This window comes from Rhamphochromis longiceps, linkage group LG13 (genome assembly GCF_057381845.1).
Source record: "Rhamphochromis longiceps isolate RC_006_pf linkage group LG13, R_longiceps_female_GT1.1, whole genome shotgun sequence".
Taxonomy (NCBI): domain Eukaryota; kingdom Metazoa; phylum Chordata; class Actinopteri; order Cichliformes; family Cichlidae; genus Rhamphochromis; species Rhamphochromis longiceps.
The window spans coordinates 24,799,964-24,816,835 of NC_140569.1; the positions used below are offsets into that span (position 1 = coordinate 24,799,964).

Here is a 16,872-nt window from a genome sequence, read left to right on the forward strand (position 1 = left end):
ACACTGATACTATCGCACAGAATGACAGCTGTCCATCCCAGCTTATGTGTGTCTCTTTCTTCCTCTCCCGCTCCTCTCCGTCTCACTATAACACAGGGGAGGGAAACCATCATCAGTCCATAAACAACATCAGCTGTTCTTACCGGCCTCGCAGCGCCGCCCTGATGAGCCTTCCGCTCCACTCCTCCCCTGCAGCTGCGCCCGGGGCCACGCCTCCGCCACACACCCCCACCGCCCGTTCGAGGCCGGGGAGCCGTCCGGCCGAGCCAACTCCCCCCCCCCCCCCGCGAGCGAGAGAGGAAATCGGCCACTGCCATCTGCGCCCCCGGCCTATGGATCACCTTGAACTTAAAGGGCTGCAACGCCAGATACCACCGGGTGATCCGGGCGTTGGCATCCTTCATGCGGTGGAGCCACTGCAGCGGGGCGTGGTCCGAACAGAGGGTGAATGAGCGTCCCAGGAGGTAATAGCGCAGGGAGCCGACCGCCCACCGGATGGCCAGGCACTCCTTCTCCACGGTGCTGTACCGGCGCTCGCGCTCTGCTAGCTTCCGGCTGATGTATAGGACAGGGCGGTCGGCCCCCCTTACCTGCTGGGACAAAACGGCTCCCAGCCCTCTGTCCGAGGCGTCAGTCTGCAGAATAAAAGGGAGGGAAAAGTTAGGAGTGTGAAGCAGCGGCTCCCCACAGAGAGCCTTTTTCACCTGCACAAACGCCGCCTGGCACGGCCCCGTCCACTGGACCAGATCCGGGGCACCCTTTCGAGTGAGATCGGTCAGGGGGCTGGTTAGCTGCGCAAACCCCGGCACAAAGCGACGATAGTAACCCGCCAACCCCAAGAACCGTCTCACCTCCTTTTTCGTCCTGGGGCGCGGGCAGGATGCGATAGCCGCCGTCTTCTCCACCTGTGGACGCACCTGCCCGCCCCCCAGGTGGTACCCCAGATACTGCACCTCCCTCCGTCCAACCGCGCACTTCTTCGGATTGGCCGTGAGCCCCGCCCCCCTCAGGGACTCCAGGACCGCGGCCACCCGCAGCACATGCTCCGCCCAGGTGTCGCTGTGGATGATCACGTCATCCAGGTAGGCGGCAGCATACGCTGCGTGCGGACGCAGTACCCGGTCCATGAGACGCTGGAAAGTGGCCGGGGCCCCGAACAGGCCAAACGGAAGTGTCACGAACTGGTACAAACCGTACGGAGTGGAGAAGGCCGTTTTCTCCCTGGCCTCGGCAGACAAGGGAATCTGCCAATAGCCCTTGGTTAAGTCCAGTGTCGTGAAAAAGCGGGCCGTGCCTAACCGGTCCAGGAGCTCGTCGACCCGAGGCATGGGGTAGGCATCAAAGCGTGACACTTCGTTCACCCTGCGATAGTCGACACAGAACCGTATAGACCCATCCTTCTTCGCCACCAGAACGATGGGGCTACACCAGGCGCTGTGCGACTCTTCTATTACTCCCATCCTCAGCATTTCCGCCAATTCCCTCTGCACGATTTTTCGCTTGTGCTCCGGGAGCCTGTAGGGCCGTGAACGCACCGTCACGCCAGGCTGCGTCACGAAATGGTGCTCGATGAGGGACGTCCGGCCGGGCAGGGGGGAGAACACGTCCGCAAAACGCTGTTGCAAAGCGACAACATCCGCTCTCTGGGCCTGTGTGAGATGGTCATCACAAGGGAGGGAGGCGGGAATGATAGAATTTGGCACCTCAGGCCCCAACTCATCTCTCTCCTTCACCAAGCTCACCAGAGAAGCGGTTTCAACCTCTCGCCACAGTTTGAGGAGATTGAGGTGATAAATCTGCGTGGCTCCTCCCCTGTCCGACCGAGCGACCTCATAGTCCACGTCCCCGACTCGCCGTGTGACCACAAAGGGTCCTTGCCACTTGGCGAGCAACTTCGAGCTGGAAGTAGGGAGTAACACAAGCACTTTATCTCCCGGTGAAAATTGCCTGAGCCTAGCCCCTCTGTCATACAGGCGTTGCTGACGCTGCTGAGCCTGGAGCAAATTCTCCCGTGACAACCTCCCCAAAGTGTGGAGTTTTGCTCTCAGGTCCAACACGTACTGAATCTCATTTTTGGCGGGGCTCGGACCGTCCTCCCAGCTTTCTTTAATCAGGTCGAGCACCCCACGTGGCCTCCTGCCGAACAGCAGTTCAAAGGGAGAAAATCCCGTGGAGGCCTGGGGCACCTCCCGCACTGCGAATAACAGAGGGTCTAGCCAGTGATCCCAATTGCGTTCATCCTCGTTAATGAACTTCCGAATCATGGACTTTAAAGTCTTATTCAGCCGCTCCACCAGCCCGTCAGTCTGAGGGTGGTAGACGCTGGTCCGAATAGATTTAATGCCCAGTAATTCGTACAGTTCCCGCAGTGTACGAGACATAAACGACGTGCCCTGGTCAGTCAGTATCTCTTTCGGGATTCCGACTCGGGAGATGACCTGAAACAGTGCCTGCGCCACACTCTTTGCAGAGATGGTGCGCAGCGGAACTGCTTCCGGGTACCGCGTTGCGTAATCCACCAAGACTAACACAAAGCGGTAGCCGCGTGCACTCCGGTGAAACGGCCCGATGAGGTCCATGCCGATGCGCTCAAACGGGACCTCAATGAGGGGGAGAGGGCGCAGCGGCGCCTTCGGTATGGCCGGCTGGTTAACAAGTTGGCAGTCCGGGCAGGACGCGCACCAGCGGCGCACATCCGCTCGGATGCCCGGCCAATAAAATCGGGCCGTTATTCGCTCCAGAGTTTTCTCATAGCCCATATGCCCTGCTATGGGGTTATAGTGGGCCGCCTGGAAAAGCGTTTCCCGGCGGCCCTGCGGCACCAACAACTGGGTGTGTGTTTCCTCTGTCTGAGTGTCACGACTCACTCGATATAATCGGTCGTTTAATAAGACGAAACGTGGGTAGGTCTGCGCGGCCTCAGGGCGCACCACGTGACCATCAATAGCCATCACTTGGTCAAAGGCTGAGCGTAGGGTGCCGTCACGAGACTGCTCCAGTGGGAAATCACCCATGGGGGACACTTCCGGGGCCGGCGGGACGTCCCGTGAGGGACCCGCCGGCTCCTCCCCCCCGGAGTCAGTGTCGGACGCCGCGCACACGCTACACCCCGCTTCCGGTCGTGATCGCACCCCCGCGTACTGTCCCAGTAGCTGACGAAACCCCGGCCAATTGGTACCCAGAATCAGGGGGTGCGACAGGCGCGGGCTAACCGCCACCGTTACTCTATGCGTTTTGCCCTTATACTTTAATAACAGCGGCACTATGGGATACCTGTGAACGTCACCATGCACACACCTCACCTCCACCCATTCTGCCTCCAGCAATGCCCCGGGGCGAACCAAGCTTTGGTGTACGAGGGTCTGCGTGCAGCCCGTGTCCACCAACGCCTGGCGTATACCCCCTCGAGTCCTTACCGGAATACTGTATGTCCCTCCTGGACCGGGGAAGGGTGCTGGGGCGCCAGCAACACGAAACACCTGCCCCACTTCCATAAGCGGACAATCCCTCCTCAGGTGCCCCGGCTGCCCGCACTTCCAACACTCCGGCCCCGGCGTCTGTGCTGCTCTCCGTGGCTCGGGGGCGGCTCCACTTGGCTCGGCTGCCCTGGACGGCACCAACGCCGCGAAAGGGTTAGTGGGGCTCAGCGCCGGCAGCCGCTCTGCCTGCCCTGGTGCCGGCACACGGCGCCTCGGGGCCGGCACCGGGGCCTGTTTGTTCGGCCTCCGTCCGGCGTCCCCGGGTTCCCCTGCTCCAGCGGCAAGGTGGTCCTCCGCCAGCGTCACCGCTACCTCCAAGCTTGCGGGCCGGTGGCACCGGACCCATCTCGCCGTCTCCGCTGGCAATCCCTCCGTGAACTGCTCCAGCACCACCTTGTCCACCAGCTTCGTCTCCCCCTCCGATGTTCCCGGTTGCAGCCAGCGTACCGCCGCGTCGCGCAGCTGCCGGGCCCAGGCGAATGGTCGGTCCGTTGTAGCCAGCCGACAGGCCCGGAACCGCCGGCGGTGGTCTTCGGCGGTGAGCCCTAGCCTGTCCACCACCGCCCGGCTCACGTCCGCGAAGCTGCTCCTCGACGCCGGAGGCAGACTCAGGGCCGCTGTTTGTGCCTCCCCGGACAGCAGGGGGAGCAGCCGCGGAGCCCACTCCTCCCGCGGCCATTGGCAAGCCTCCGCCGTGGCACGGAAGGTCTCCAAAAAAACCTGTGGGTCGTCCCCGTCCCCCATCCGGGGCACCGCCACCGACAGTGGCGAGGGCTTCGGCGTGGCAGCGGCCCCGACCAGCCGCTCCAGAACTTGCGTCTGCCGGTCCGTCTGCTCCCGCAGCGCGGCCAGGTGGGCACGCTGGTCGGCCGCCTGATCCCGGCTCATCGTCGCCATCTCCGCCAGCATCTGCGCCAAGAATTGCAGAGGCTGGGCGGGTGGCGCGGCCTGTGGGTCGGACATTTCCCCACCGGCACTTTCCTGGGTTTCGGCACCACTTGTGGAATATACTAGGCACAGGTACACGCACACACAGGTCTTTATCGCCAAGTTCCACATTTATTTACACTTTCACACACTGATACTATCGCACAGAATGACAGCTGTCCATCCCAGCTTATGTGTGTCTCTTTCTTCCTCTCCCGCTCCTCTCCGTCTCACTATAACACAGGGGAGGGAAACCATCATCAGTCCATAAACAACATCAGCTGTTCTTACCGGCCTCGCAGCGCCGCCCTGATGAGCCTTCCGCTCCACTCCTCCCCTGCAGCTGCGCCCGGGGCCACGCCTCCGCCACAGAAACATTTAGTCCAATAAGTCAGACTCCTTTTTTCTATAACTGGTAATGTTGCAGAATCGAACATTTGAGTTATTTATTTATTCATTTAAACAACGATTGTTGTGTTTGTGGGGTTCCAACATGTGTGCTACCGTAGACCGCCCCGTTGTATAGTTTGTGCCCGCTGGTGAGCAAACTACAACATCAACACTCATAACATGTTTTAAATTTGTTTCTTACTTTTAAAATGTATCCACTAATATAAATGTAGGGGAGACCGGGGATAGTTGTAACGTGGGTCAGTTGTAACACTTCCAATTTCTCCAGTCAGGGCTAAGTTTCAAATGATGTGACTCATCCTGTGCATGCCCAACTCAGTTCTGCTATCACATGTGAAAAATCAGCACATTTTGTCAAACACAGACAATTTAACACGAAAAAAAGTAATTTGTATGCCAAAAAGTAAGTTTTTCTACTTTATTTCAATTTCTAATAGCATTATCTGCTTTGCAGTTAAACTCATCAAACTTAAATTATGTTATTTGTATGTCTATGGGGATATATTCTGTGTAGGTCTTTAGTGCTAATGTTTTAGCCGTTGGCTGTAATGTTAGCTAGTTCATGGCTATAGGAGTCTGGGTCAGTTGTAACAATAATGCAGATGTTACAACTTACCACACTATTACTTTAACTTATATTAAACAAGTTGGGGCAACGACATCAGCAGAGAGAGGTTCACTGGTCGCTTTTGTATATGCGGTTAATGCCATTGGCAACACAATTCCTCCACTGTTTGTGTTCCCACACATACATTATGCAGACCACTGTGTCAGAGATGGACCAGTAGGAAGTACTGGTAGTGGAAATAAATCAGGATGGGTGCAAGAAACAGATTTCGTCATCTTTCTGAAGCACTTTGCAAACCACACCAAGGTAAGCCATGATAAAAAGTAATGGAATTGCGATGCTGGTGCACAACTACAATTTTTCAGCTTCATTGTTATGTTCAAAATTGGTGCAAGAGCTGTAGGTTATAATGCCCACTGAGCCAATGAGGCCAAACTCAAGGAAGACCAATCAAAATTAATGAAATATTCAGTTGCAGAAAATTCCAGAATTTGTCTTTTTTGGGGGGTTGGAATATGTTCAAAAGCTAGATTTCTGCATTCTGTCACACACACACACAGCTACATAAATGGATGTAAGTGCATTCATGTGTTGAATAAACAAAGATTACATGTTAATATTTTGTTAGTACCCTTATTTCATTGTGTTACATTTCACCCCAGGATATGTTACAACTAACCCAGACTATGGGGTTAATTGTAACATTTCACTCTTTGTGTTTGAGGCCATACCATGCAATGGGCAATTGTGCTGCAGAGAAAATAGCTGCACTATTTAATAGCCGAGACATGTAAATACTTTGCATTACATTTTGAATCCACTACCTTAAACGAGCTCCAATTTACAGACAGAAATGTCAAAAATGTTACAACTATCCCCGGTCTCCCCTAGATAACGATCGATTGGCGAAAGGCTAATATCAGCTAATAAAGCTTGACTCTCTTACAGCCAACAGTGTATGTGATGACTCCCCTAATAGAGAAAAAGTTAGCCAAGGTTACTGGCAAAAAAAACTGTCAAATCATCCTTTTTTCATTCCATAAACTTACAGTTTGTAAAATATCAGCAGATTGCAATTAATTAAATTCTATTTTCTTATCCCTCCATTTTCAAGTGCTCGATGTTTGCTATACTGGAGGACTAACACGCTTTAGTCAGCCAAGAGAGTTTAAAAGGATTACATTTAGGCCATATATATCCACCTAACAGCTGCAGCTAGCTGCTATGTTTTCCCCACAACTGCGGACCCTACAATGACGTGTTTTTTCTACTGTTCGTGTAAAATTTTTTGTTTCAACATATTTGAATAATAACAACACTTAGAAATCAATCGGACTAATTGTACCTTTATCTACAGAACAGGGCAAATCAGGAAATGGACACATGGATTCAGCAACCACAAATGTTGCTGTCTAACAGAGCCACCATGTAACAATAATAATATGATAGTGCCGTTCAGGCAGCAACTGATTGCAACGATTGGCCAGTCGGTATACTGTAGACAAAGGAATGGAGACAACATTGTGCAAGTACACTAGTGGCGTTTCTATCTCCTCAGATAAGCAGCTGCAGAGAGATACTATATATACATCAGTGAAACCAGGCTGAGTCACAAGCTAGAAAGGAAAAAGTCAGTGTTTGTGTGAAGACCTCTAAATCCTATAATATTGTAAACAAAGAAAAATAAACATGATCATGTGAAGTTAACCCATCCAACCAATCAGATTGTGACTGTAAAGGGATTTATTTTTTCCAGTGACTGAACCGAACAAAAATCAGTGTCAAAAGATGCTAAAATTTCTCAAATTCTTTGGTGTTTTGAAAGAAAACTTTCGATCAAACTTGTTGCCTAATCACCTTTCGTCCCTCGTGGTCCAGAATTATAATTTGACTTTGAAAGTAACCTTAGAGCAAATCCATCTAGACTCGGTGTGCTGAAATTGTGTGCTTATAATGGACTGTAGCAGTACAAGTTTCTTGACTGACATGAAAATCTACCGTGCAATAATGAGATTATTTTTATATTGTACAAGCTTTCTGTGGAGAAATTGCCTCCCTATACTGAACATGATGGAGGCTGTTTTTTTCCCAGTATGCAGACTTATCAGGATGATGTGTTCCAACCCAGCAGTCTACTTAAATTTCAATTTGTCACAGACGTGATACACAAATTGTCCTAAAACAGAAAGTTATATTTAAATTAAATATCATTTCATTTCCAGCAGATAAGACTTTTATTCCTTTGAGTGTTTAACACCCTTGTGCTTTTGTTTTTTAATTTAGTCTCACGATTCACTATCATTCCTGTTGTATCAGTTTACATCACTAAATACCATTTTAAGTTGATAAGGGCTTGCTTGATAAACTTTATGTTCCATTATTTTTATATTATACCAATTAAAATGTGATCTGACACTATAACTGTTGCTCCATACAAAATTAATTCTAAGGATCCTCTCCACTTTCCTACTTTAAATGACTGTTTTCATGCCCTCTGTGTACCAACATCATTATAAGGCAATTTATATAAAAGCTAAATAATCACAAATGTTTGCCATGCTTTAAAATAAATCTCCTCTTTGCTTTTGCTTACCAGAAACAAAACCAGCCTCATTTATTTTCTTAATGCTCAATTTGGCTGCAAAGCCTCAATTGTAATTACACAGGAAGTGCTGACAAATGTGACCATACCCTGAATTGAGCAGTGTTTACTTTGGGCCGACTTCTAAAATACCTACAGCCAGTGAATATGAAAGCAGGAGACGCGTCCATCTTTCTTGACACTGTGCGAGACGCACGGCGCTATAAAGCCGTATCACTGAAGGGGGAAAACAAAGCAAGGTTATGGTCAAATGTAAAGTGGTGCAGGGTGCTTAATGTTGGGACATCAGTCTCTGTCAGAGTTTGGTTAGAGGGAGTTGTGTGCAAGGCCGCGCTACCTGGAGACGATCCAGCCATGTCAGCAGGGTGAGAACAGGCTCATTTACCTCCGGTCAGCTGCTGTTGACTCTTGTGTTTTTGAGGAAAAACGCACACCCAGTCGACTAATGATATATGGTAAAAACCTTTTTACTTTTTAATCATACGTATCAGAAGAATGTTGTGGCTCAGACAAAGGATTTTGATTATGGAGCTGGCAGGAAGGAGGTGTTGAAAACACGCAGTTCTTTGAATCTTTGGGCTGAAGATTCAAAGAAGATTAAAGGGTATAATATGATCTACAGCAGTATTCTAATTTAACTACTTTGATTACATATATAAGGTAACATATAATAACAGAATAATATCACAGAGGAAAAGAGAAAGACCACAGAGGCGTTTCATGGATGGAGTGAACGAGGACAGGGTGTAACAGAGGGCGACGCCAAGGATAGGGAAGAGCTGAAAGATCATTCAAGAAGTGGCGTGCGCTTTTTTTCTTGACTTTCCATCTAATATTGCAAGATTTTGAAATGAAAGATTGGGATTAGGAGTGTGTTGCATCACACACTCAAGATGGCTAATACATGTCTAAGATTTCTCTGAATTTATTTTCTATTCACATGTGATGTTTTATGTATGATATGGCTGTCACTTGTCAGCCAGAGTTCACCTCCTCTCAGACAGATTTATGCGCTGCACTGTTGGTGTGTTGCTTGAAGGGTTTCCACTGTTCTCACCCGAAAAATATGTTCTTGTGTCATGCAAATGTTCTGATTTACATCAACTGGAGGCCATAAACTGATGTACTCCTTAGTGTCAGGCTACATACCCACGGTGGTGCTGCCTCATTCATTACAATCAGTTGTGCGATTGACTTCTTTATGTGTTTAACCTTAATGAAAAGTCACAAAGAGATGAAAGAGTGAAAAAGTAACACAGTATTGTTTCGTAATCAGCCTTTTATAATTACATAGTTATGTAACGAACAGTAATGTGTTTATCTCCCGAAACACTTCAAAAGCCTCAATGTAGGACATGTTCCTGTGACGCCCCAAGTGTATGGTCACAATTGTAATTTTGTTGTGAATTGTTTTTGATGTAAAAGACCTGATTTTATGGTGGTATTGCACTTTTCATTTAGCGTTATGGACAATGTAATTGCGTGGCATTGCCACAAGGGGGAGATAGTGGTGAGTGCGATAGACTGTTGCAACGCGTCTCGGCCTCAGACGAGGAAGAGCCTGCAGACCGAACGCAACTGATGTCTCCTGTCTCTGCTTTTCTGTTAAAAAACAGGTCAGTAGTTCAAGTTTGCTCACCACAATGTACATATAAAGGCAAGAAACCTTTTTCTGTCTTAGTTTAAAGACCGCAAATGTTGTGAGAGAGTGTATTTTCACTGATTGGGGGAGAGCTAACTATGCCGCCGTTTGTGGTGGCAGCCGCCATTTCACTCGTGGTCTGGATGGGCAGCTGGTCTTATTGCCTGTTTTATTTTGTGACAAATGGAGCTCTTAGACACTTCTTTTATCCTGGCATTATTGGAAGTTACAGTTGATTGGGACCTACCCAGTTCTTGTGTGTCAAATGTAAATAGTCTGATGTATACTGTTTGTGGATGATTGTGAACTGTTTGTGAGCAAGGGAAGAATATTTTTGTTTATTGGTTACAAATGTAATATATTGTTTGAATCTGTTAAAGTATAAGAAAAGTATAAAGGTGACATAAGCGGGTTAACTGCAGTGTTAGTGGTGCTGCACAGAAATGTTTTGATGCTGAAATGCAGTAAAATTGGTTACAGATTTATTGTAAATAAGGACGTTCATATACAATGATTATTTTGTAAGTTTATTCTTGTGAGAGTGCAAGGTAACCAAAAGGGTTTGAGCTATGGACCTAATTGAATGTTTGTGTTGTTAAAAGCGAAATGTGTGTGTCTAAATGAAAAGAAAAGGACGTTGTTAAACTCTGTTAATAAATCAGACAAGGAAGAGCCTGCAGACCGAACGCAACTGATGTCTCCTGTCTCTGCTTTTCTGTTAAAAAAACAGTTTAAAAACAGACCCCATCGAAGGCCTGTAACATTCCCTCTATTCTAAAATAAACCGAGTGTTTGGATTTAAATTGAAGGTAATTTTGCTGTCCAAGACTTTGGTTATTTCTGCTATTTCTGTCTCTGTCCTAAAAGCACCTCAGTTATACCATCATAAGACGCACATTTATCTGAGGTATTCTGGAAAATGGAGACGACAGATCCAGTCAGGCAGTCCAGTTCTAGTTTCTGCTACGCTACACATTCAGAGTTGATATGTTTGTTTATGTTGGACTCCAGCACACCATTTTTCTGGCAGTTGCTTTTCAGCCGTGGCCACTGTGAACACTCTATGAATCTTAATTTGCAAACTAACTAATTTTGTCTGTGCACTGGGAGCTTTTGCTTTAGAAAGTAGTTAAGAAGAAGGAAGCAAGTTCTCTGTGCAATGCCTGTGCGATAATGGCCAGTTTGTCCCACGAGTACCCACGGTCAAAGAGACTATGACCGTGGGCAAAGAGACGGTTTTACTCTTACCACCTCTTTGGTGTCTATTTAGAGTGAATACAAATTAATAAAACATAATATTATAACATTTTGCTAAAATGGTGCTTAAATCTTTTTCTTCCAAATAGAGTCACACTCTTCTAATTAATGTTGTTGTTTTGGTGTTAGCGGATGAATTAATTATGGTAGAACTCTTGGGAAATTCCCAGTTACAACAGGAACTGTTTACATGCAATGCTGCCTCTTTGTTGAGAGCCACAGAGGCAAATACTGTGAAAATATGTATTTTATTGGCACATTATTGCTTTTCAATCTGCTGGGAATATTTGAGAAGTTCCACCGTGTCTCAAAAAAGCCAGGACAGACCTAATATTATCATTCTGTATGTACCGTACTGTGCAATAGCCTTGAGCCACCCCTCGTGCCTTCATATTTTGTTAAGGAACTGGGAAATGTCTGCAGAAATCTATTGGAATGTGCAAAAATAAATAGAAATACAGTATTGGAGGCAAAAACGGAGTTTGGAATCAGCTTCAAAGTCAGTATTTAGTATGACCGCCTTTATTCTTCAAGACTTCCTGAACGCTGTTGTAAGTTAAGTAGTCTTCAGGAATCGTTATCCAAGCCTATAAAAAGGACAAAAAAACCTGGAGAATTCCTCAAAACTTTTCTTTGAGTGTTGGCTGCCTGCTGTTCTGTTCTCTCATGCTGCTTCAATAATGTTGAGGTCCGTGCTCTGAGGAGGTCAAGCCATGACTCACGGTGTTTCATTATGTGTTTTTCTATCCAGGTATGCTTTTACTGTTTTGGCACTGTGTTTGTGATCATTGTCATGCGGAAAAATGAAGACTTTACCAATGAGATGCTTTCCAGATTGTATTGCAATGTGGATCAAAGTCTGATGGCACATTTTTGTGTTCATGATTTGACAACATCTCACCACTGGCTGAAATGCTCCAAACCATGACAGAACCTCCTCTGTGTTTCATAGATGACTGTGAACACTGTTGTGCTGCTCTCCTGACCTCCTCAATACATAATGATGTTTCACTGACTGTATTTTTTTCATGTTTCAAAAGGGCATGACTTACATATACTGTTCATTTGCTGCAGGTAGGTTTTCCGGCTAGCTACTTTTTCTTTTGCCTTTCAGTTTTTGTCCAGTTTCCTCATTTTTTTCCATGACACACTGCACACCATGCTGAGATATGCCAGGTTCTCAGCCACACTAGCCTACTCAAAGTCTCCACTGTTGGCCTGACCCTCATACATATTTTAAGTAAAGTAAAGTGAAGTAAAGTAAAGTCAGCAAGGAGGGGGAACAATTTGGAACCACAATTTCCATTTTTATAGTGCCTCATTCTACCTTCTACACTTAAATCCACAAATATTTAAACAATAACACAATTTTGGTCATTTTGCGTCTGTACAGCTCTACTTTTGGCCTTTAAGCAAATAAAACATCTGGAGTTGTTTCCAAGAGCTGAAGCTCTATTTAGTAGCTGTTCACTGGAACTTCCAATGTGAGGCCTAAAGAGATGATTGCAGAATTCTTTCCTTGGTTAAGAAAAGCCCCTTCACAACATCTAAACACGCCAGGAACAGCCATAAAGCACTATCAAGACTGTTCTTGATACAGATGTGTCCTCAATCAAGAGACACCTAAATGAATGGAAATACAACAAGGTGCAAACTACTGGTTATACTCAAGAACAAGAAGGCCATATTAGACTTTGCCAGAAAGCATCTAAAAGAACCTGCACAGATCTGAAAATACATCCTTTTTACAGATGATTTCTTCTAATGATGAGTGAAACGTGTGGAGAAGCAGAGAAATCACTTTGAAGGATACCACAATATCTGTCAAACATGGTGGAGGCAATGTCATGGCACGGGCATGTATGGCTGCCTGTGGAACTGGGTCACAAGTGTGTATTTATGATGTGACTGCTGAAAGATGCAGCGGGATGCATTGTGAAGTGTACAAGGCTATGCTCTCTGCTCAGATTCAGCAAAATGCTGGAAAAGTGATCAGAAAGCACTTCACATTGCAAATGGATAATGACCCAAAGCAATTGCAAAAGCAAACCAAAGCAATGAGTATCTCAAGGAAAAGAAATTGGATATTACTCAAAGGGCAAGCCAGTCACTAGATTTCGGTCCAACACAACATACTTTTTAGTTATTGAAGACAAGACTCAAGACAGAGAGACCCACAAACGAGCTGCACTGAAGGCAGCTGCATTAATGGCCTGGCAGAGCATCTCAAGAGAGGAAACAGAGCAGCTGGTGATGTCAGTGGGTTCAAGACTTCAGGCTGTGGCTGGCTGAATTTTCATCCAGCGATTAAAAACAGTCCTTGTATTTATTAATTATGGGCCTCTGAAAATGTGGAACTATGTATAAAAATGGCTGTAATTCCTAAACAGGTATTGTCATAAAAGCTAAAAGTTTGCACTACAATCACATCTTGTTTGATTTTACATTGTCACTGTCAAAGTGTCGTTGTCCAAAGACTTGTGGGGTACATTGTATAATTAACTCCTTGCAACCAAATGGAATTTGCAGCAATGAGTTTATTGGTGACTCTCGCTCTGTTAGAGCGCCGTCTAATTAGCTGACACAGGAGTCTTATCACAGCAGCTTCCCTGAGGTCAGTGTGCTGTCCTTGTCATTTGCACATATACTTTTTCTAATGTATACTGCCCTTAGGTGTTGCCATGTGTGGATATGAGCATCAAAGCATGAAAATAGTCTTGAATTTTTTAATTTTTATTTATTTATTTAATTTTTACCAGTAGTTGGACATTTGAGCTATCACCATAAGTGCAAATAAGATACCCGTTATCCTTATAACTGCTTCAACACGTGGATTGTTAATTCAATTTGTAATTGATTCTTTGGCACTTCGTGTGGATAATGACTGTTCTCCTTGCTCATAATAGCTGTCATGCTGCACACAAACTGCTAATGTCTTTTTTTTTTTTAAATCATATTTAATAAGATTTTCTCATTCAGTCAGAATCTCTTCTTAAAGAGGTACACTGCTTCCAGGCACTTAAGTGTAATTTATTTCTTTAAATAGATTTAATTACTTTGTACACTTGATTCTTTTAAAGTGCCTATAGTAACATGAACGGACACAATACTATGATCTTAAAGAAGTAAATACCATCAGATTAGGTACAGCTTAAGTGCCCCCAAAAACAATTTAGAAGGCAAGCAGAGAGTAATCTTAGTATCAGTGATTTGCAGTACTATTGCAACTCCATGTCCATCCCATCTGAATAAATCCATAACTGACCATTCATGGAAATGGGAAGCCCTCTATTAAAGCCATTTGACAAAGTGGATGCTTGCCTGAATTCATTAATTCCAGAGGTTGTTCCTTAAGAATACTGATGAACCCTGGTTTAATGTTTAGACTTTGTTAGCGGGCACAGAAAGCCACAGATATTTATTTATTTTTGGCTTAGGCTTATTAGAATTTATCAGCCAACTGAGAATGTGTTTATTCCTCATAAATGTGCCTCTCTGCATTATTGAAATGATGTGCTTGTTTTTGGTCATTAATAAACTGCAGTGTTGTTAAAAATTTTCCAGTCTAGACACAAAGAAACGCCACACAATATGATTCTGACATACTGCTGGTATTATGTTTTTAAATGTGGCATCTTCCTGCTATTGACCAGCCCCTTTGTGTGGCCCCGCTAGAGAAGGTAATTTCTTCAAAGCAGCTTTTATACCTCCATAAGACCTGTCAAAAGTGTTTGGCCTTCATAGTCTGTTTCCTCCCTGGGTGCTCATGTGGCTCTCTCTACAGAGCAGTGAATTAATCCGTTGGTAGTGAATCACCACGTTGCCCACTCCCTGGCATCAGTTCGCTCTAATATTTAGTTCAACATAGGTTGCCTGACGGGAAGAGATATGCTAATTCAATACCCTTTTTACACATCATAAATAAAAGTCTGGGTTTGTGAAAACTTTATAGCCATTCTCTAGATAGTTTCTGATTCTGCAAGCATGCTATTCAAATATTGCTCCACCACTCATGCATTAGATTTGACCATCCCACAATGTGTGACACTGCAAATGCACAAAACCACAGATGACTAGCCAAGCTGCACTTTAATGTTATCTGGCTCAACCATACAATATTTTCAGTGTCTCTTATGATGGATGTCAAATTTCAGCTCATCTACTTAATAAATGAAAGCATAAGAAAGAGTTGTGGAGGATGATTATTTTGGGGCGCCTTTATAGCTCTCCCCCTTCACCCTGCCTGCGTGGTGTGATTTGTAGAGAGATTGAAATGAGGCTGGTTGGTCGAGCAGAGACTCGCTCTTGATTTACACACACTGTTAAATCACACAGACAGCTGGCTGCCGGCGCTGCCCACCACCCCGCCTCAGACACAGATCTATCTCCGTGCAGGAGCTCCTCTGGATGCTGAACCTTGTGGCAGCTTTAACACACAACCCAGTGCAGAGTCCCAATTCCAGCCTGCTATTGACAACGGCGGATGCTGTGCAGCGACTGCCACTAAATGATTTCCAGCCAGGACTGCTTGAGAGGATATTGGACCAAACTTTAGAAGGCGAGGGAGAATTGGTGACAGGAATAAAAAGAGCGGTTCAGAAGGATCTGCTGGTCAGGTGGCCATTGTGGTTGGACGGATAAATCTCTGTGACTGAAAGCACAAAGAGTGCAGTCCTCCAGGAGGACTACGGATGCATTTCTTGCATGTGGCAATTTTTTGTTTAAATGCATCTGCTATTTGTTTTTGTGAACGTTTGGATGGACAATGCAGAGCGCTCCGTGCAGAAAACCACAAAACTTTAAATTTTCATATAAAACCATAAAGACAACACTCCTATAAAATTCCATTATGTTGCAAATTCAGTCTTTATTCTCTGTCACAGTGTGCGTGCATTCTCAAATCATTTAAGATTTTTCAATAACTTGCTCATATTTAAAATGGAAAGGAGACTGGCGAGAGACATTGGTAGACAATAAAGAATCAGGACACTGCACGAGACAATACTCGAGTAGTTAACAAGCACATCAATGTCAGTGATAATGAGTTGTACACACAAAACAGTCAGGGTGACTCAACTCGTTAAATTGCAATTTGGCACAGAATGCACGACCCATTAATTCCACTGAGCACACCGCCAAAGAGCACAAGATTAGCTCTTCAACTGTTTTTGTTTTATTCAAACGGGGAAAGCAACAACACTTGCGTCCAGAAACAGGAGGCAAGATTGTGTCTCCTGGCCAAAGATTTTTAGACTGAATCGCCGTGACTAAACTTCCCCTTTGAATTTTTCCAAAAGTGTGGAATGAAAAGCCAAGTGCAAGGTTGTTGCACTTAAAATGAACCACTACAGACATCCCTGTAATATCAAGTTGTGCTTGCATCATTTCCAGTGTTTAATTTGTAACTGCTTTAAAATGAAGCTCTACTGTATTTATAGCAGTGTAATGGCCTTTAATCATTGTGCTCTCACTGTGCTGAAACATCTAACACAGGTTGACTGCTTTGAACTGAGATGAAAATTTAATACACAGTGTAGTCGCAGAGTAGTCACTAAAATAATTCTGTAAAGTTTGCCGTATTCCCGTCTGATCCGCTCACGGCGCGGTTTAATTTTATGTAACGTGTTGAAATATAAGTGATAAAAACAGCTTAAAAAATAAAATTATTTTCCGTCTCCCTCGGCGATTAACACGTCTCATCAACCGCTGCGCTTGAGTGAGGAAATAGGTCATCTATAAGGTAGCAGTGTACAGACAGAAAAGGAGCTCAACCTGCCACTGAAATTCCCAGCAGTAAAAACACTTGTTTTTATGCCAGCGATGCCGAGGTTGTCACTGAAACAACAAAGGCCCCTTTCTACATTACAAAGCCGTGAAAATGCCCTTATTTACCAGATACCATATTGAGATCACTCGGAGCTCTCTTTATACACATAATCACTGTTAAGCACAGTGAACCAAGGAGGAAATGAGTTTCTGTGCAAGA

The 16,872-nt window shown here is 45.5% G+C and overlaps 1 protein-coding gene across 1 annotated transcript in view; it reads right to left on the minus strand.

Annotated features, from left to right (window-relative positions):
* The window catches only part of LOC146655909 (uncharacterized), a 4,815-nt gene extending 50 nt beyond the window's left edge, over nucleotides 1-4,765 (minus strand). The window contains exons 1-2 of the mRNA XM_085428644.1: nucleotides 3,417-4,765; nucleotides 1-85 (exon numbers count right to left, since the gene is read on the minus strand). The exon at nucleotides 1-85 is cut by the window's left edge and continues 50 nt beyond it. Of these exons, the coding sequence (XP_085284770.1) occupies nucleotides 83-85; nucleotides 3,417-4,538 (1,125 nt within the window). The 5' untranslated portion in view covers nucleotides 4,539-4,765 and the 3' untranslated portion in view covers nucleotides 1-82. The remainder of the gene's footprint in view (nucleotides 86-3,416) is intronic.
* Between the last annotated feature and the right edge of the window lie 12,107 nt (nucleotides 4,766-16,872).